Genomic DNA, 20,730 nt, shown 5'->3' with positions numbered 1-20,730 from the left:
TCTGAATAGAGATTAAATATTAAAGCAAATTTACAGCATTTTTGCACACACACACACACACACACACACACACACACACACACACACACAGGGGTGGGTTGGACAAAAATATGGAAACACTGAGAGAAATGCATGCTTGAACATAAATGCAGATGCTAGCCACAAGCTGCAGGTGATGCTGTTGTATTTAACCATGAACGGCACCTGTACAATTTCCTCAATACGTGGCAAGTGTGAGATACGGTCAGAACAATGCTCTGTGTAGTTGTGAGTGCATTATGCCGTAGCTCAGTGAATTCAAACATGGGCAAATTACACTATTCAACATGGGTTCTATTTCTGATATTAAAGTATGTGCTTCTAGACCATTTTACCATGGGAAATTCAAATATGTAAACAAAATATCATTGTCACGAATACTTTTTATGTAATATGTATATATATGTATATTCACAATTCATGGCAAACACAGAGACGTTATAGAGAAATACAGGTATGTTGCCGCATCCAGTAGTGATAGAACGTGATAATTTCTTGTGCATCAGCAGGTGGGAAGAATCGACATCATTAGGTTATCCCCCGCCACACCATGTCATTAAAACCACCTGAAACATCTCATTAACTCGAACGGCGACAGCCGGTCGCTGCCTCGGCAGTAAAGCTTAACGCCTCCTAGGGGCAGGTGCATCAAGTTTACAACAGTGGTGTTAGCCGCAATTTGTGTCAGTCTTAATGAGTGGGTGTTTTGGCTGACAAGTAACTGTCTGCCATATTTCCAAGCACGGTTGAATTTTTTAGTTCCTGTGCGTAAACTGATTGAGCCTGGTGCTGAAGGTAAAACGAGTGCTTGTTTTTACACATCAGCGTTCCTCTAGTTCCCTACTATTAATTTAATACAGGTGTATTCCCAAAGTGGTATTTTTAAATTTGCAGAAATGCCACGTCGTCGTGGATGTCGATATAAGCCGCACAACTTCTGCTACATCTGTGGGAAGTTCACTTTTGCCAGAAGTAGGAAGAAAATTTCTTCAGTCATAAAGAAAGCATACAAACATTACTTTGGAGTAGAGATAGGAGAATGGGCACCACATTTCTGTTGTGCTACATGTTACTGCAAACTAATGCAGTGGTGGAAAGGTAAAGAGAATGTGGCGTTGTTTGCTGTTCCCATGGTGTGGAGGGAGCCTAAGGACCATGTTACTGATTGTTTCTGTCTAACAAAAATTCAGGGTTTTACAAACAAAAAGTAGAAGAGGCACATTGTTTACCCAGATCTGCCTTCAGCGAGAATGCCAGTGCAGCATTCTGACAACCTTCCAGTACCTTCAAGAGCTCGAGGTCAAATTCCGAGTGACAGTGAAATAAGTAGCACTGAAGAAATCACAGATGATGATTCTTTATATCACTGCACAAGTAAGTCATCGTCACATTTGTTAACACAGGCAGATTTAAATGATTTAGTGCGTGATATAGGACTAAGTAAACAAAAGGTGCAGCTGCTTGGTAAAAGATTACAAGAGTATAATATACTGCAACAAAGTACTAAAATCAGTGTGTTCAGGCACAGAGAATACGCCTTTATTTCTTATTTTTCAACTGATGAAGCACTGACATTTTGCAATGACGTTGCTGGCCTGATGCAAGTGCTGAACTTCACTTATATTTCACGGGAGTGGAGACTTTTCATAGATGCACCGAAAACAAGTCTGAAGTGTGTTTTGCTCCATAACGGAAATAAAATACCCTCTGTTCCAGTAGCTTACACTAGTTTGACAAAAGAGAATTACGAATTCGTACAAAGGATAATAAATTCATTAAAATACAATTAACACAAATGGAAAATATGTGCAGATTTCAAGGTAAATGCTATGGTACTGGGAATGCAACAAGGCTACACAAAGTATGCCTGTTTCCTTTGCGAGTGGGCTAGTCGAGACCGAAATTCTCACTATGTGAAAAAGAAGTGGCCTAGGCGAAGATGAAAAGTTGGCGAAAAGAATGTACAACGTGAAAGTCTGGTAGCTCCTGAATATACACTACTTCCACCGCTTCACATCAAACTTTGCCTGATGAAACAATTCGTGAAGGCCATGGATCCAACAGGCTGTGGGTTTGCATATATAGCTACCAGATTCCCCCATCTTTCAGCTCCAAAAATAAAGGAAGGTGTATTTGTGGGCCCACAAATCAGGGAGCTGCAGAAAGATGCAAATTTTGAAGCATGTTTAACTGATAAAGAAAAACCCGCATGGGGTTGTTTCAAGATGGTGTCGGAAAACTTCCTCGGAAGAAGAAGAGCTACTAATTACAAAGCAATGATGAAGGATATGATCAAAGCATATCAGGATTTGGGGTGCAATATGTCTTTGAAGGTATAAATGATGGACTCTCATCTGGACTACTTCACAGAGATTTGTAGTGAGGTATCGGATGAACATGGGGAAAGATTCCATAAAGGCATTTCTACCATAGAAAGGCGCTATGAAGGGAAGTGGGTACCTTCTATGTTAGCAGATTATTGTTGTAATATCATTCGAGAGAAGAAAGATTCACAATACAAGAGAAAAAAGTGATGTGCATTACAAGGCAGTGGCTCATTGTTTGTCAATTTTCTGTAATTTCTCATGTCAAATAAATGCTTCAAAGTGTATACATTAAGGTTACTGTGTTATATGTTAGATCCCACCCTTCATTAATGTGATGAACTTATAACATCATAAATATGTGCATTTGTTTGTCGAATTTCACCTCTCATTTGCTGCACCATATCAGAAACTGAAAAGAGAAATAAAATTGTGATTACTCATAAACTATCCCTGACAGAAAAAAACCAAAAACAGTTTTCAATTCAGCACTCAAAATACAACTAGGATCAGAATATTTTTTAATCAGAAATAGAAAAAGTTGTTTTTTTTTTTTTTTTTTTTACAGTGTTATTGGTGCTCATATGGTGGATGCTTCCATTACCAAGATAACCAAAGTGCTTGGTGTGTCAAGAGGCACTGTATCCAAGATTTATAGCCTACATAGATAAAGTGGAAAAACATCCTCTACTAAGTCACAATAAGGATGAAAGTGTGTGTTAAGTGACAGATGGTCACTGAAGAGGACTGTGATGAAAAATAAGAGGATAACTGCTGAAAAAGTCACTGCAGAACTGAATGTTGCACTCACGAATCTTACCAGCACCAAAACAACATGAAGGGAGCTCCATAAGATGGGGATTGCAGGGCAAAATGGAATTCCATAACACCACATCAATGATACATATGCTCATAACAGGAAAACACAGTGCCGAAGCCATAAAACCTGGACTATGGAGCAATTAAAGAAAGTGATTTGGTTGGATGAGTCTTGTGGCACACTATATCCAACTTCTGACTGACTTTACATCTGATGTATGTCCTCCCAAGCCTACGACACAGACTGCTTGCTGTCAAGAGTGAAATGCTGTGTTCCAAGACAAAAGAACTCCTGTTCACACAACTTGCATCATCCAGGATTAGTTTTGTGAGCACAAGAATGAATTTTCACAGAGTCTGACCCTGGCCACCATAGTCACCAGATCTCAATCCAATGATGAGGGTATGTGTCGTTCGGGTGCACGCAGACATTAATATCAAAGGTTGCTGGTGCACTGTCAAGTGGAAACCACACCCTTTCATGGACAACAAGGGGCACATTCTCAAAGAACTGTTGCAGCACATCTCACAGGAACACCATGTAACATGGTCCAGTCAAATGGGGAGGCAGCAAGTAAGGTCCTAATAGATTATCTTGGACAATGCCTGTCCACATGTTGACAGAGAATCATTGCTGGTGGCCACCAAAGTGCATGGCATGGGGATTGTCCTCACTCCAGACATGGCTGTTGAAAAACACCATCATGGGTGAATGAAGCCACGTTCATGAACAATACAAACTGTATGAAGTTTGACACTAAAGCACTGTGTCCCAGTGCTTGCACATATTCTTTGTGACAGGCATGTAGTACATGTTCCACCAGTGCTTTCCACACTGTATCCTTTGAAGTATGTGTTCCACAGGAAAGTTGACACATGCTTATTGCTAGATGGTTGGCCACACAATCCACAGTGTGGTGTTCAGACATGTCTTTGGTGGCCAGCTCTCTGGGGAGTGAATGACCTCATATCTCATTAGTTAGTATCCCTGGAGGCAAACTCCTTTCAGTTAGGATGATGACTGTTGGGAAAGTGTTTTCTGTTCATTTGTCCTGCTTTGATGCAATACATCCTGCAACACCATACATTAAATGCATGTCTGCCAACTCTCGTGACAAGTAACATTCCATCTCTGACTGTGTGTCATGCACTATACACAGTAACATACCTCACCATAGACATGTCACAATCTGTCTGATGCAATGGACAAGCGACACCAGAAATAGTGGTGTGCGTCCAGCACAGATTAATGCACCACTGAAATGCATTCTGTTGTCGCATGACACACATCCTGTGAGCTAAGTTGTGTACAGTATGTCTTGTTTGTGATCAGGAGTGGATGCTGAATATCACCCACTGCCTCTTGCAGTGTACTACAGATATCCAGGATCTTTATGAGAGTATGACAGAATTGAAAGCGCTGTTGCAATACATGCACTGAGACTGGTGGTCATCGTTTTGGACAACTGCTACGAGATGGACTGTTGTTATGTGATGTAAGGTGTGTATGTCCATAACACAATAAATGTGCATTTCCAACCACTGGTTCCCTATCTCAAAGAAATTGGTTGTGGACCCACTATCAGATGTTTCAATTTGACCCAAAATGTTTGAGACATCCTGTGTATGTGTGTATGTGTGTGTGTGTGTGTGTGTGTGTGAGGGGGGGGGGGGGGCACATATCACTTACTGTCTGGAAAGAACCATTTTGGGGGTAAGAAACATATACCTCTCAAAAAGGTGATGGTGGTGGTGAAAAGAAGCATACCTCATGATGTGTACATAGCCAAACTATATTCATATAGTATCTGAGAATGAGAGCACTCAGTGACTTGCTACAAACGTAACATGTAATTTCAAAACTTTACAAGAATTTTCTCATTGACATCCCTCACAAAATGATGAAAGGAAGAAGTTCATTGCCTACTACATTTTCGCTGTTCTCATGGTAAAACTGCCACATCAGCCATAACGTCTCAATTTATTACTTCTTAACTACCAACTCTCCCTTCTGCTCGTGGTCTTGCAGTAGTGTTCTCGCTTCCCAAGCATGGGGTCCCGGTTTTGATTCCTGGCAGGGTCAGGGGTTTTCACCTGCCCCAAGATGATTGGGTATTGTTGTGTCATCTTCATCATCATCATCATCATCATCATCATCATCATCATTCATCCCTGTTATGGTCAGAGGAAGGCAACAGCAAACCACCTTGATTAGGACCTTGCCTAGTACAGCAGTGAGGGTCTCCCGCATCGTTCCCCCATGCTCTGTCAAGAAGCATGGGACTTGATTTCCATTTCCACTACCATCTCTATTAGCAACACATTTTGCAAACAATATACACATCTACCAATGAATGTATCTGCCAAATTGTATCGTTGTACAACATATAGTTCAGGAGCTATGATGTCAAACATTGAGCTATGTGAAAACAAAAGTGCAGGGCAAAATTCATTAAAGATAGAAGTGAAAAGTGTGCACAAACATGTGTGAAATATGTTTAATATAGGTGAAATACTGTGGGGGAGAGAACCACCAATTAAATAACGCAGTGATGGAGAAAGAAGGGGGAAGAAGAGATGGACAAACACAAAGAGGACAGGAAGAGATGGGCTCAGATAAGGGGGAGGAACAGATGGACACATAGAGGGAAGAGCAGCAGATGGACGGAGAGTGGATGAGGAGACATACAGACAAAGTGGGAAGGAGGAGTTGTATTGTGGGAGGGGAAAGACAAGGTGGACAGGGAAAGGAGGGAGGAGCATATAGATGGGCAGAGAGAAGGGGGAGGAGCAGATGGACAGAGAGAAGGCGAAGGAGCAGATAGACAGAGAGAAGGCGAAGGAGTAGATGAACAGAGACAGAGGGAAGCTGGAAAGAGAGGAGGGAGAACCAGATGAACAGAGAGAGAGGGAAGCTGGAAAGAGAGGAGGGAGAACCAAATGAATAGAGAGAGAGGGGAGATGGAAAGAGAGGAGGGAGAACCAGATGAACAGAGAGAGAGGGAATGGGGAAGGAAGAGGGAATAGGCAGAGAAAGGAGAGAAGAGAATATGGTCAGAGAGACAGGGAGGAGCAGATGACAAGAGAGAGGTAGGCAGAAAGACACGGATACAGATTATGGGGTGGAGGATGTGGACAGACAGAGGGGAGAGGAGGAGATGGTCAGGGAAAAGGAATGAGGAGATGAACTAATAGAAGACTGGAATAAATACACACCAGGTACACAACTAGAATACCCTGCATCCACCAGGCCAATAAAGATTTAGAAAAGGGCCGTGTAAGTCCATCAAACATTTTTGACAGACACTCATAAATCTAAAAAAATTAGCAAACAGAAAGTACTGCCAGAGAATGAAACCAGAAAGAAAAAGAATCCATGGTGAAAAAATCAGAGGATTGCCTGGAAACTCTGAAGACTGATACACAATAACTTTGCATGATCCAACAGGATCCAACAATCACACCTAATAATAATAATAATAATAATAATAATAATAATATATAAACAGAACAATATTCATTGCTAACAAGTCAGTCATTATACTGCTATATAATAATCGATGTGCCCAATGGTTGCTCCTGTAGTGGCAATGCTGCCAGTCTTCAGTTTTACTTGTGAACTTATGTACTCAGTCTCCTTTCTATGCTGGTAGACTTCATTTGTACCTGCCAAAACTCAATTGGGCAGTGGCAGAGACTTGCTAGTTAAGTCTCTGAGTGTATAGACACAGTGAGCTCAGAGATGATGTCATAGGACCATCAGGCAAGTTTAAATCGAGTGTACAGAGCACATTTCTGATCTCTAATTGACACACTTAACAGAAAACAGTATCCTCTAACTTTCGAGCTCTGGTTCTTTTTCTAGTAGAAATTAGAAAGTACACACAATCACATAAATAACCACCCAAACGCACACCACTGCCATTGCTCCAACACTGATTATTGAGAGCAGTCACATGAGCACTTGGATGTGGGGAGGAGATAGGGAAAGATGCAGGAGGCAAGGAATGGATAGTTGTGTAGTATGAGTCAGGAGCGAAAGGACAGATAACTCGGCAGTTGTACAACAAGATGAGAACACTGAGGCAGTATGGGTTATAAAAGCTGCAAAAAGACAGGGCAGAGGCAGGAAAATGGAGGAAGATGGAGATGGAGAGACAGGGAGGGGAGAGATAGAAAGGGAGAGGGGAAGAGGGGGAGAGGGTTTGAAAGGGGGGGGAGGGAGGGAGGGAGGGAGGGAGGGAGGAAGGGAGGGAGGGAGGGAGGGAGGGAGGGAGGGAGGGAGGGAGAGGTGATGGGGAGAGGGAGAATGCTTGTATGTGGGGGAGGAGGAGGGGAAGAAAGGGTAGAAGAAAACAGTACACAAGCTAGACGGAGAATGAGTCATGTGGATGACAAAAGAGAAAAGAGAGAAAGTAAGGTGAGGCAGTGGCAGACATGTTAGCAGAAGTTTAGGCAACACAGGATATACTGGAGAGACCACTGCCACCTCTGCAGTTCACAGGAACTTGTGATGGAAGGGAGTATCCAACTGACACACATTCTGCATTAGATGCTAAGTCTTTTGTGTTGTGTTTTGTAGCATGTTTGGCAACTGGATGGTCACATTTGAGATTGGCCACAGTTTGGTGGTGGCCATTCATGTGACTAGACGGTTGGTTACCTGTCACACACACACACACACACACACACACACACACACACAGAGAGAGAGAGAGAGAGAGAGAGAGAGAGAGAGAGAGAGAGAGAGAGAGAGAGAGATTGCTGAACAGTAATTGCAACATGGCTGCTTTCACACATGGCTGTTCCTTTTATAGGGTAGGTAATGCCTGAGACTGGACTGAGGAAGGGGATGGGTGGGTGTATACTACAGGTTTTGCATCTGGTTCATCCACAGGGGAATGACCCATGGGGTGCAGATGTGGGTGCAGCATTAGGATCAGAATTGGAGTAGGGATAGACAAGGATATTCTGTAAGTTGGGTGGGCAGTGGAACACTACTTTGGGCTATGTGGGTTGGGTATCACTCATCTCAGGGTGTGGTAAGAGGTAGGCAAAGATATGGTGAAAGATGTGGTTGAGTTTCCAAAGCCAAGATGACACTGGGTGATCAGAGTAGTGCTGGTCGGGGCTGGTTAGTGGCTTTACTAGTGTCAGAGGAGATCGCACAGGTGGTGTCTGTATGGGAGAGCTGGATAGTATACTGTATTGATGACTGGGAACAAATGCCTATACTGACTGACAGTACATCCCATTCTACATCCAAAACACTGTCCACTTCCTCCACCACCTTTCTGTGTTCATGTCCTTTTACCATCAGACTCCTTGTTGGTCACTGTGGAAGTGACATCCTTGTATACAACCCTCCCCATGCGACCATGAAACATTACCTTTCCCATTCTCCTCTTGACACCAAACCCACCACCTCTTTCCTAATCCTCTTGGTCAAACATATCCTGATCGGTAATTATTTCACTTTTGAAGCCCAAATCTATAAACAAATCCATGTTACTACCATGCGTACTTGCATGGTACCACCCTATGCCAATTTATTTATAGGCCGTCTGGAGGAATCCTTCCTATCCAGTCAACAGCTAAAACCCCTTGGCTGGTTCAGTTTCATTGGCGTCATTTTCAGGACCTGGTCTCATGGCAACAACCTTTGCTCTTTCTTCCATAATGTCTACACCTACTCACAAATCCACTTCACCTGGTCCTCCTCTACTCAACAAGTCTCCTCCATAGATTTCTGTCTCCATGTCTCACATGGCTCCATAAATGTGTGTGTTCATATCAAGTGCACCAACCACCAAAAGTACCTCCTTTTTGACAGCCATCACCTGTTCCATGTTAAAAAATCTCTTCCTTACAGACTCACAACCTGTGGACACCATATCTGCAGTTGAAAGCAGGAGTTGTCAAAATATACCAATAACCTTAACACAGCCTTTACTGGCAGACTTCTGGGATTGGGTCATGGGTGAATGGTTTGTATGAAGCTCATTCAAAAACACAAACTGGGCCATTTCCTTCTCTAACACCAGTAAAGCAGTTAACTAGCATCTTACTAGCATTACTCTCTTCACTCAGTATCACCTTAGCCTTGAAAAACTCAACCACATACTTCACCAGGCCTTTGACTACCTCTTGTCATGCCCCGAGATGAAGGATATCCTACCCCACATCCTACCTATATCACCAAACTATTGTTCCACCACCCACCCAACATACAGAATATCCTTATCCATCCCAATCCAATCCTGCTGCCAATCCTGCAATCCATGGGTCATTCCCTTGTGGATGACCCAAGTGCAAAACCTATCCCTCACAATCAATCACCATCTTCTAGCACAGTCTTCTCACAGGCATTTCTTACCCTATAAAAGGAAGGGCCACTTATGGAAGTAGCCATGCTTCAATTACTGTGCAGCATTTATTTTGTAGCCAAGACAGGTAACCAATTGTCTACTGCCATGAATGGCCACTGCCAAAATGTAGCTAACTTGAAACTTGACCATTCAGTTGCCATACATGTGGAATACAGCAACATAAATTACTTCAGCAGTTACTTCACATGTGTTCCATTTGAATACTCCCTCCCAGCACGTTTCTGTTTTTGGCTCTCCAGTATTTCCTGTGTGTTCTCTCTCTCTCTCTCTCTCTCTCTCTCTCTTTTCCCCCCTTTTTACCCCTCATCCCTTCTCTCCCCTCTCCCTCTTGTTCTTCACCTTCCTCTCTTCCCCCTTTTCTATATTTCTTATAAGCTCTACCCCATCAAAACTCCTTCTGTCATGCTGTGCAGCTGCTGAGTCATCTGCCTTTCCCACACCTGCCTTGCACTACTCTGCTACCTTCCCACTGCCTTAGCATCCTTCCTACCCACTCCCCATGTCCATCAGTCCAGGTAACTGCTCTCAATAAATGGCAATCAATAAATAAACTGAATTACTGCAGCTGAGGTAGTGTGCATTTGAGTGTTTTTGTGTTTGAATGTGTGTACTTTCTACTAAAAAGAGAACCAAAGCTTGAAAGTTAGTGAATACTGTTTTCAGTTACATGTGTCTCTGTGCTACATGTCAGTCTGCTATAGGTGAGAACTTGCTTTTCCTTTATTTCATGTATAATAACAGAAATCTGAATACTGGTATTGTTAATCCAGAATGTTAGTGAAGAACAATGGAAGCAAAGTTAACAGTGACGGTCTTCTAAGATAATTGGCTTTTGCTAAAGAAGAGAGATATGATGCTTTTTTTTTTTTAACACCAACAAACAAAGAGCATACTTACATAAGTATGTGAGACTGGAGCACCACATTTTGAATTAGGACATAACATACTGTCCATAAGACATGCTTCTTCAATGTCTTTACACTTTAAACATGAGCATGTAAAGTAATACGTTTGCTGCAGTTCAGCTTGTCTGTCAGTTGCATAATTTAACGTATCAATGTAAGCAATAAACACCTGTAAAAGAAGAATAGCATACAACGTATGAGATGCCTTTCCCTTATTTTAAGTACAATGACTGAAATTTGAATACTGGTACTGTGCATCCAGAAGCACATGAAAGTATTAACCATCTCAGGCAATTTTAATCTTACATAAGAATATGAAGATACAAGCCATTTTACATACATAAAAGTGATTTCAGAACCCTTGCTATCAGAAAAAACTATACTATTTTATTCACAAATGTCTTGACCGCATTTGGTAGATATGTTACGGTTAACCAGTTTCGATTCTAATGTGTCTTCGTCAGAAGTAGAAATTTATAAAAAATGAAAATGAAAAATTATTATAACCTCTTCAAACGCAAGCAAAATTTTTCTATTATTTAAAATACTTTTTGATTAGGGTATAGCATATGGATGTCATAAATGAACATTGTAATGGTAGTTTTTTTGTTATATCTCATCTGGGTGGAGATTTACCTATGTCCAGCTGGCTGGACACTGGGTCTCAATGTGACTATTCATGATATATGGTCATGAAACTGATAACACAAAATTGTGTTTTTTAATTGTTATTTAACATACAATATTTACAGGATATTAGAAAATAAACACAAGAAAAGCAGTTACAGCTATCAGTGACCCTGAAATTGTTGTAGCGCATCACAATCAGTTTTCAGTTGTGGAAGTCAAAGAAACATTTTCTCTCATTAGTGATACACAGATATACTTGGCATTCAGAACATATGAACTTGGTTTTAGTTTTGAGGCCCTTGTTACAGCATCTCATTCATTTATTTTTGTCTATAATTGGGCACAAAGGCAAATGTCTACTCTCACTTTTTCTAACATCTGTGTATGGCAATTGAATGACCTTTGTGCATTTCCTAGGAACTACTTCATGAGATTCAGATTCAGAGTCTGAAGAGTAAATGTCCTGTCATGCTGCAGTTGCAGCTGAACTCATGGATTCACCAATATAAATCTTAAAATCCTTAAATCCATGACTGATTTCCTGTTAGCACCTAGTGCCAGCTGATCCTTTCTGTACTCAATCCACAATATCACAATCACCAAGTCAATGGCATGGAAGAAGACTCTTAAAGGCCACTTCTTTGTGGATGTGGATATTCTAGAGTAAGAAATCATTCTGTCATGTAGATCCACACCTCCCATTGATTAGTTGTAATCACAGATACATTTGGGTTGAGGTGCTCCAATGAATTCTTTTGCTTTTATGTACCACCTTGTTACTATAATAATGGGAAAAGCACCAGAGACAGTAGATACTACCATAACTGAACAATTATCAATCCACTTCAAAATGGAAATGTTCTCATCTTCTTTGACGAACTCATTAAAGGAACCTCTGACTCTCTTCATCAGTTCCTTGTCTCCAGTGAGTTCTGATCTGAGACCAGATGGAATATGGCTAGCAAAAATAGTTCCTACTGTATATATTTGCCTTTCCAGTATGTGTTATAGTAGAGGAATGGATGTGGAGTAGTGATCAAACTATAAAACATGCTCACTGTGAACCATGCTCTCTACCAGCTTCTTCACCACAGAACCTCCCAAACCGAGTTCTGGCACCGGTTGCCCAGATGGCCAAGTGGTAAACAAAGAAGTCAAGTACCATTGAGTCAGCAGTTGTCAGCACAAAATTCTTCAAACTGACTGCATTTGACTTATTCTTTTCATACTGTCTACGAGATGTTTTGCCATGGAAAGGAATCATTTACTCATCTATTGAAAGGTATGTACAAGCTGAAAATGAAAATCATTTTCTCCTAACACTGTCAATGACTGGTTGCACTTTTCATAATTTATTATTTGCCTTGATTTCATCCAAAACTCTCAGATTATTTACAAAGTGCAAGTAGTTCCTCAATCTGAACATAAAATTCCTTGGAATTACAGTTACAGCAGGAACCCTCAATCTGCCACAAAAATACATTTTCAATATTGGTAGTTTCATACAACCTGGTATTATGCGTGCACCCACAGGCTTATTAATTTCAGTAGCTGTTACATTTAGAGAAAGTTGGTTACTCTGTAGGGCCTTTATGTTTGTCAGCTCAGCAATGATATGCCACATGTAACTTCCAAAATATTGTTCAAAATATCTTAGTGATGTCCACAGTTCCCTGCCTCCCACTGATCACTCCTTCTTGGCAATATTGGCTGTTCAATCAATAACAGATCCTTTTTTCTGCAGCATTTGTCTAGGTATGACCTTTGATTTACCAACAGCCCCTTTTCTCATAGCTGATGTGCTTGGACACAGATTCCTCCCTTCAGTTTCATCTTGGAAGAAGAAAGTTGAAGTTAAAAATCTGGATTTATTCATGAAACATTACAAATTCAATATCTTTTCCTATATTCAGTACTTTTTGAATATGTATCTCAGAAGGTATCTATTGTAGCAAGTAAAACAATGGTGTAAAGTTTAAGTTTACCAGTTCAGATGAACTTCAGGTGTACACAAGCTGTACTTGCAGTACTGTCAAGATCTTCCTCAATTTGAAAAGTCCCCTATGTCACTCACATCACTGCCCTCTTCTACTACTATTAGCAGTTCTCTTTCGATTTTAGCTTCTGTGGGTGGTTCATTCATGCCTGTTTTAATTCGGAAGAAAAAAATGTTGTGAACTTCTAAACCTAATTAAAAATTAATATTTATGGGAGACTTACTGTGATTCCCAATGAACAGTTAATTTCATAATCTCACAAAGTAATAAGAATCACAGACATATTTTATAGTAGATACTGTGGTCAGAGAAATTAGTCAGTGATCAAAAATGAACAAAGCTGTGACCATCTCTATCCAGTTATCTGGACTTCATTGTTTACTCTTGTAAATAATGAAGAAGTAATGGCATTAGGTTACTCCATAGACTGTAACATGATTTGATGATCTATTTACAACAACAGTAAAGAGTAACAGAAATCTGGGTATGACATTTGTGTTTACATTCCTTTCTCGAAGTCATTGCAAAGAGATCACGAAAAGTGGCTGCCATGACACAGTGAGTCGAACATCTCAGTGTAGCCAACAGCAGAAACCAAATATCACTGACAAAAAAATTCTGGAGACAGCTAAAATGTCCAATGTACTGGACACATGGTTACAGTGTTGAAAAAATGTAATTTCACTTAAAGCAAAATAGAGAAGTAACATCCACCTAGCTGGATGCAAGGACTGAAGAGAATAAAGTATAAACAGTTATAAAAATACTGAAAAGTGCAAGCAAGCTATAGAGCAAAATAAAAATATACTCATTATGAAAAAAAACATGCCATATTGTCATAAAGCAATCGTTGTGGTCACTTGAAATCAACTGTGATGCATGCTCATGCATAATACCTTAAAACTGGAACAGTTATTTTCATAGATGACACATGAACATACTGGCTTACAGGCACAAGGAGAGCAAAGTGACAAATTATTTATGTTAAAAAATAGCATAATAATTTTTAAATTAGAATCAACCATAGTTTAGAGTATTGAAAGAAACATAGATAAAGAGGAATCACACATTTGACAAGATGAAATGAAAATACTTTTGGATTACAATAATTACAGAGCACAGAATTTTTTTAAAATGGAGATGTGATCAAGACATTTGTAGATAAAATAGCATATTTCAAATAGATTGCATATTCCAGTTTGACAATATCAGATTTTATTGGTGAAGAAAATATATGATAAGCTTTATGTTGCACATACTCCACAGTGGAAGAAATCAATAGCTATAATGTTTTGTAGTGGTAAGGACCCAAATGTCATGCTCAATCAGACTGTCCTTCAATCAGGACTACACATTCAACTGTGCAGTCATATGAAAGACAGTCAGATGTCATTACTTCACTATGCACCATGAGAACATTTGGCTTATTTTCAGATCCCATGTTACCGGACATATTTGCAACATACTAAAACACTCAGCACCAAAATTCAGATTATACCGTCTTCTGATTTTTTGAAAGTTCTTTAAAATAATGCTCACAGTTTCCTAGCAGTTTAAGAAAGAATCTGGATCTTCTTAATTTACTTAATCTTTCTTGTGTATTGTTGCAATTTTTGTTAGTTCCTGAGGTAGTATAATAATATTTCACAATGGGCTTGTTAGTGCATATTCCTTCAGTTATGAAAACCTGTTGTAAAATATCTCAGACTGTATAAAGGCAGAACATTAGCAATGCCAACAGAAAACATCACAGCAGCAGACAGTGGAAGTCATGAGTGTATCTACAGGGATGCATTTTTTTGAAAAAAGGCATTTAGTTAAGAGCTTTCTTGATGCAATGTATTATTTAAGCTGTTGTTGCAAGGCATTTCCTCCTCACAAATATTCTTCAGGCTGATAATGTGCTCATGAATCGATCTAAACATATGTTATATCTATAAAATATTTTTTTTTGTGGTAATTCCAGATGGAAGCTCCACTGCCTGTCATTATTCTGAAGATCAGTGGCACCTTTTTACAACTGGGTCACTGAATCCTTCTGTCTGTCAGTTTACTGATAATTTGAGTTTTTGACCCCTTCTCTTTCTGAACATCCTAAAATGTGTCAAGTGTGTTTGTTACCAACAAGTTTAATAGATATTTTCAACATTCATGCGTTCCTAAACTCTTTCTTACATTTAGTTTTCAAATAATACTTTTAGAAGTGCTTTGCAGTGTTTGTCATATAACTTTGAACTGGCTTACACAGTAAGGTAAGGGTGAAGCTGCAGTTTAATATGGATTCTGAACCACAGTACAATGTGGTATTTTTCATATTTACAAATCACTGTGGAAGGTGAAATTAATGATGGGAAAAATCCAAGGACTGAATAGGGACTGAATTCTGGACCTTTTGGTTTGTAGCCTGGCACTTCCCCACTGAGCCTCCAAGCCACACAGTCTCGATAGACAATCCTCGAGTCCGGATGCAATTTCATTGTCATTCCGTTTAATTTTTCTAACTACTGAATTTCCCATTCTAGGCAATTAAACATTTCCTTAACACTTAAGTCTGTCTCTCAGATCCGGTTTCTGTCAGCATAAGGCTTTAACTGACATTGGGTTCTAAGTATTAAGACGTCTACTTATTTTCAGGAATGTTACAAACTCTAGCACTTATTAGTGAATGCTTTAGCAGCTGCTTACTGATATGCCATATCCTCATCTGTTGGGGCGTTTCAAGACCTGCACTGTTTTCAGTTAAGGGATTTTCAGTGACTCACAGTTATCACTTACTGACATCAGTTTATCACATTATCAGTACCATCAATAACACACAGCTATTGTTTGCCTGCGGCAGATAATAGAGGACTAAGAAACCAAACTGTTTTCAGTTAAGCCTGATGAATGTATGTTTCTCTCAGGACACAAAATATGCCATACTTTGCTGAAACAATGACTTTAATACATGATTTAACTTATTGATATTACTTATTTATTGCACTTTCTAAAAATTAGCTATGGTTATAGCAAAAAAATTGCATTAAAACTGCATGAGACAGATTACATAAAAGCTGCACAGTTAAAAACGCCAAAGGTGGGACACTTATTTCATTTTTTGTGGGCCTATGACTGTATTTTGAAATAAGTAAAAATACCACAGGCAGCCTTAGAGGAAACCATTTCTGATGTGTCAGTGCAGCTGTGTTTGTGCTACTGGGTCCCTATTCCCCAGTTTTCAGAGACTATTTGATAATATATTAATTGAACATCAAGATAAAAAAGGAAATATATTTATTTTTATTTATTTATTTATGGTATGTGTGTTCCATTGATCCATATATGTGAGCAAGGCACTTGGATGTGGAACGACTCAATGCATGGAATATAAATGTCAATCCATAAAATATAATATATTGAATGTAAATATCAATACACAGAATATAAATACTAATGTGTACAACAACAAGCCAAATCAAGATTTAATAGGCTGACCCTGTGTAGATATGGGATAAGGGCCAGAAAAAAAGAAGAATAAGACAGATGTACAGAACAACAATAACTATGCATCAGCAGTAATGAAGTTTATAAACAGTGGTGTGTTCTGCAGTAGTTTTTCTTTGCCACCTTAGATTAAAAAGACTTATTGCCATGGACTATTACCAGATTTGTTCAATTCTGTGCATAAAGTGTCTTATAAAAGGTTTCATTTGCTACTGCTAAAGAATTGTTCCAAAGTACTAAATGGGGTATCAAGCAGGCACTTCTTTAAATTATTAATAAGTGAATGTATAACATTTCTTGTGCTTTGGGAGTCAACTGAAAATTTTGAGACCAGAGTACTTGACCCAGTTTGTTTCAGCTCTGAGATGAGATTGTCTTTCCTTGTAGGGTTATTGTCATGATGTTGGCAATTTATTTTGAACTGGGATGCCTCACATAATTTGAAATGCACTTTTCTGCCTTGCGATCTTTTTAAAAAATTATGCTAGCATGTTTCTCCAGAATATTATGCTGTAACAGATTACTGAATGAAAATAGCCCAGATATGCTGTGTGAGATAATGCAGCCACCAATGTGGGAGATCACTTTTATAGTAAGTGTTGCTGATGACAACAGTTTTAGTGTCTGGAGAACATGATATTCTCAGTTCAGCCTAATATCTACTTGAAAACCAAGAAATTTAGAAAAGTGCACTTTATTTATTAACTGGCAATTACACTTCTGATTTGTGTGGAAATGAATGGAATGAGTATTTGTAAGATAAATTGAAAGGAAGCTGATAGTGAACCATGCCAGAGCTTCCTCAAGTATGTCCTTAACAGCAAATCCCACTTCAATAACTGATGTATTATGTACCACGATGCTTGTGCCATCAGCAACAAAGCAACAAACAATGTTCTTTTTGACAGAACAAGTCATTCACATATATTAGGAACAGCAGGAGAGAGAGAATAAGTGTGTGTGTGTGTGTGTGTGTGTGTGTGTGTGTGTGTGTGTGTGTGTGTGTGTGTGTGTGTGTGTGTTTTTTAGGACAGTGCAATGTGCACTGTGACAGGCATCTTCTCAGAGACCCCATGTATAAATAACTCAGAGATGATACAAGGCCATGATAATGAGACATATCGGCTCTACTTAAGGAGTCTTGAATACAATGCCACACATCCAAGAGGATCATTCTCCCAGATTCACCTGCATCAAGGTCATAGAAGTGCCCAAGGTACCCAAGGAAGCATACTCATTAAGATCCGTAGTTTATAGAATTAATTCGCCAACACAATTGCAGGTGCAATATCTAACCAATAAGATGAGACATTAATGTGCCAGACACAGACATGTTCAAAACTTCATGCATTTGTTGAGTTCTTAAATCATCTCTTAAATCCATACTACCCACACATTTCAAAGTGTGCTTTAATGACTCGTTCTTGTCGTCACCAACATACCAGCACAAAATAACAATTTTCTGGACAAACTGTCACCGTGACAACCAGAAACAAGGTGGGGAAGGACAACAGCAAATTTCTGATTTATCATACATGCAAGGCATAAGTGAAAGAGTGAGAAAGATTTAACAGCAGAAAAAACTGAAATTTTCTGCATACTAGTAAGGACACAATCAATAAACTTTATATGTTAAGAGTCTACAAGCTCACTTGAAAATGAGAACTGGTCTTTACTGATACACTTTGCAGTATGGTCATTACATATAGCTGATACAGAACAATGTATCAAAACTGATGAAACATTTAAACAAGTGTAGCAGTTTCATACAGTTTAGATAATCCCATGTTTTAGCCATGCAGCCTCTTACCACCAAGGAGGTCATGAGATAACAAAATAACTGACTACCAAAATCTGTAAGGATGTGTTGCTAGTGATCAGCAGCCAATATGGCAATTATTCTTGAAGAGTTATAACATTATTTACTTTACACTAAAATGGGCATAAAGCACTGACAGACTCTTGGAAGTTCCTGGAAAATGAGTAAGTAACACTACATTGTGATGGCAGCTTCCACTAAAATATACAATAAAAACTGAAATCAAAAGCTCTGAGAAAAAAGGACTTAAAGTGCCTCCCCTTTTGATCCTATCACTAACTCAACACATGGGATGCCAAGATGACTCTGTCATAGGACAACTGGAGGTACGGAGAGCCAACAGTACATATACAAATGCAACATCCTACAAGTAATCACCTTGATGAAAGCTGGCTGTAATAGTAACAGAAATATTGGCATCATGATTCAATCACATGGCTAAAAATATTTTACTGAAATGGAGTCTGGGCAGAAATTCGTACACTTATTTGGAATACTTACTTTATTCCAATCTGGAGAAGGAATATCCTCCACTGCTCTAATGTATATTTTTGTTCCATCAAAAACTGCTACTGCATTTGGACAACATGAGTGGTCAATAACAGATGCACCCAGATAAATACCAGTTCCAATGCCATGCATTTCAGGATCTAAAATACTGAAACCATTTATACACATCTACAAAAGAAAAAAAGACATTATGTTCCACTAATATTCATGAACACACATTTTTACTGATTTTAAAATAAACTGCTATAACTTTAAAACATCATATTAATAACATGAACAATTATATTTATACAATGGCATTGAAAATGAGTGTGTGGAGAGGCAGGGATGAGTTACAGGCCTTCATAATTGTAAATAATATTTTTCAATGTTTTCCTTATCTGAATTAGTTCCTGGATATGTATGCAACACAGTTTTTCTTAAGAAACTCAGTGGATGCGCCATTTCTCTTGACAAATACAACTTAAATCAAGTCTTTAATATATTATTTAAATCACAACTTTCTGACAATTGATACTGTTTATCTGAGCTCTAAATTAGTGGAATAAATTAATACAATGATGGAAATGCCTGAATATAATATAGACAACGACACGGTGAAAGACAGTATGTTTTTGTGGCTGAGAGGTCAGCATCCCCGAGTGCAAGAAAAATGAAATAAGACTGATCCTTCTTGGTAGTGGTAGGTAATGATTTGCCTTTGCTGACCCCGTTCCACAGCCCTGTACTCTCGCTAGATGCAGTATAGTAATTAACATCTTTATGTGCCTCTTGGCTACTCATTGCCCCAGTTATACAGTGAATGGTGCTCTTATGATTCCATTATTTATTGGAACAAATACTAAATGTTTTTCTACATAACACAATGCTAAAAGTAATTACAATAAAATATGTTGCATTTCATTAGATGTCAGTCTGCTTGCTTACATGATGTTACCAAACAATCAGATTAGTACCGCTGAGGTCTACACAGACTAATGTGAAAGATATCTACAATTGGAAAGAAAATATATACTCATTAAACTACACTCATGCTCATAAATCATGGATAACTGCAGAATGTGGCACTATACAAAACTAGTTCTAATAGCATAGGCACATAGGAAACACACGCGATACAGATCTATAAGTCCACGGTATTGGTGATAAGTTGAGGAAATTGTCACGAAACACATGTGTTACAAAACGCCACTGTTTCCTGCACATGTACCCCGACATCAGTACGGGGTATGATCACCACGCACGTGTACACAGGCCGCACAAGGGCTGGCATACTCTGGATCAGGTGGTCGAGTAGCTGCTGGGGTACAGACACCCATTCTTGTGCCAGTGCCTGTTGGAGCCCCTGAAGTGTCGTAGGGGTTTGAAGACATGAAGCGATATGGCGACCAAGAGCATCCCAGACGTGCTCAATAGGGTTTAAGTCTGGAGAACAGGCAGGCCACTCCATTCGCCTGATATCTTCCACTTCAAGGTACTCCTCCACGATGGCAGCTCAGTGGGGCCGTGCATCATCATCCGTCAGGAGGAAGGTGGGACCCATTGCACCCCTGAAAATTCGGACATACTGGTGCAAAATGATGTGCCGATATACCTGACCTGTTACAGTTCCTCTGTCAAAGACATGCAGGGGTGTACGTGCACCAATTATAATCCTACCCCACACCATCAAACCACAACCTCCATACAGGCCCCTTTCAAGGACATTAAGAGGTTGGTATCTGGTTCCTGGTTCACGCCAGATGAAAACCTGACGAGAATCACTGTTCAGACACTATCTGGACTCGTCTGTGAACATAAGCTGGGACCGCTGTT

At 39.4% G+C, this 20,730-nt stretch overlaps 1 protein-coding gene across 3 annotated transcripts in view; it reads right to left on the bottom strand.

Moving 5' to 3' along the window:
* The window catches only part of LOC126298639 (histone-lysine N-methyltransferase SMYD3), a 104,775-nt gene that overhangs the window by 26,874 nt on the left and 57,171 nt on the right, over positions 1-20,730 (bottom strand). For all 3 annotated transcript variants that reach the window (XR_007552635.1, XM_049990051.1, XM_049990052.1), the window contains exons 5-6: positions 18,907-19,083; positions 10,469-10,645 (exon numbers count right to left, since the gene is read on the bottom strand). Coding sequence is in view for 2 of the 3 variants with exons in the window: in XM_049990051.1 (XP_049846008.1) it covers positions 10,469-10,645; positions 18,907-19,083 (354 nt within the window). In the remaining variant the exon portion in view is untranslated. The remainder of the gene's footprint in view (positions 1-10,468; positions 10,646-18,906; positions 19,084-20,730) is intronic.

The sequence above is a fragment of the Schistocerca gregaria genome, chromosome X, assembly GCF_023897955.1.
Source record: "Schistocerca gregaria isolate iqSchGreg1 chromosome X, iqSchGreg1.2, whole genome shotgun sequence".
In the NCBI taxonomy this organism is placed as follows: domain Eukaryota; kingdom Metazoa; phylum Arthropoda; class Insecta; order Orthoptera; family Acrididae; genus Schistocerca; species Schistocerca gregaria.
Note: the sequence above shows the minus strand (reverse complement) of the source record. Positions and strands in the feature narration are given on the sequence as shown.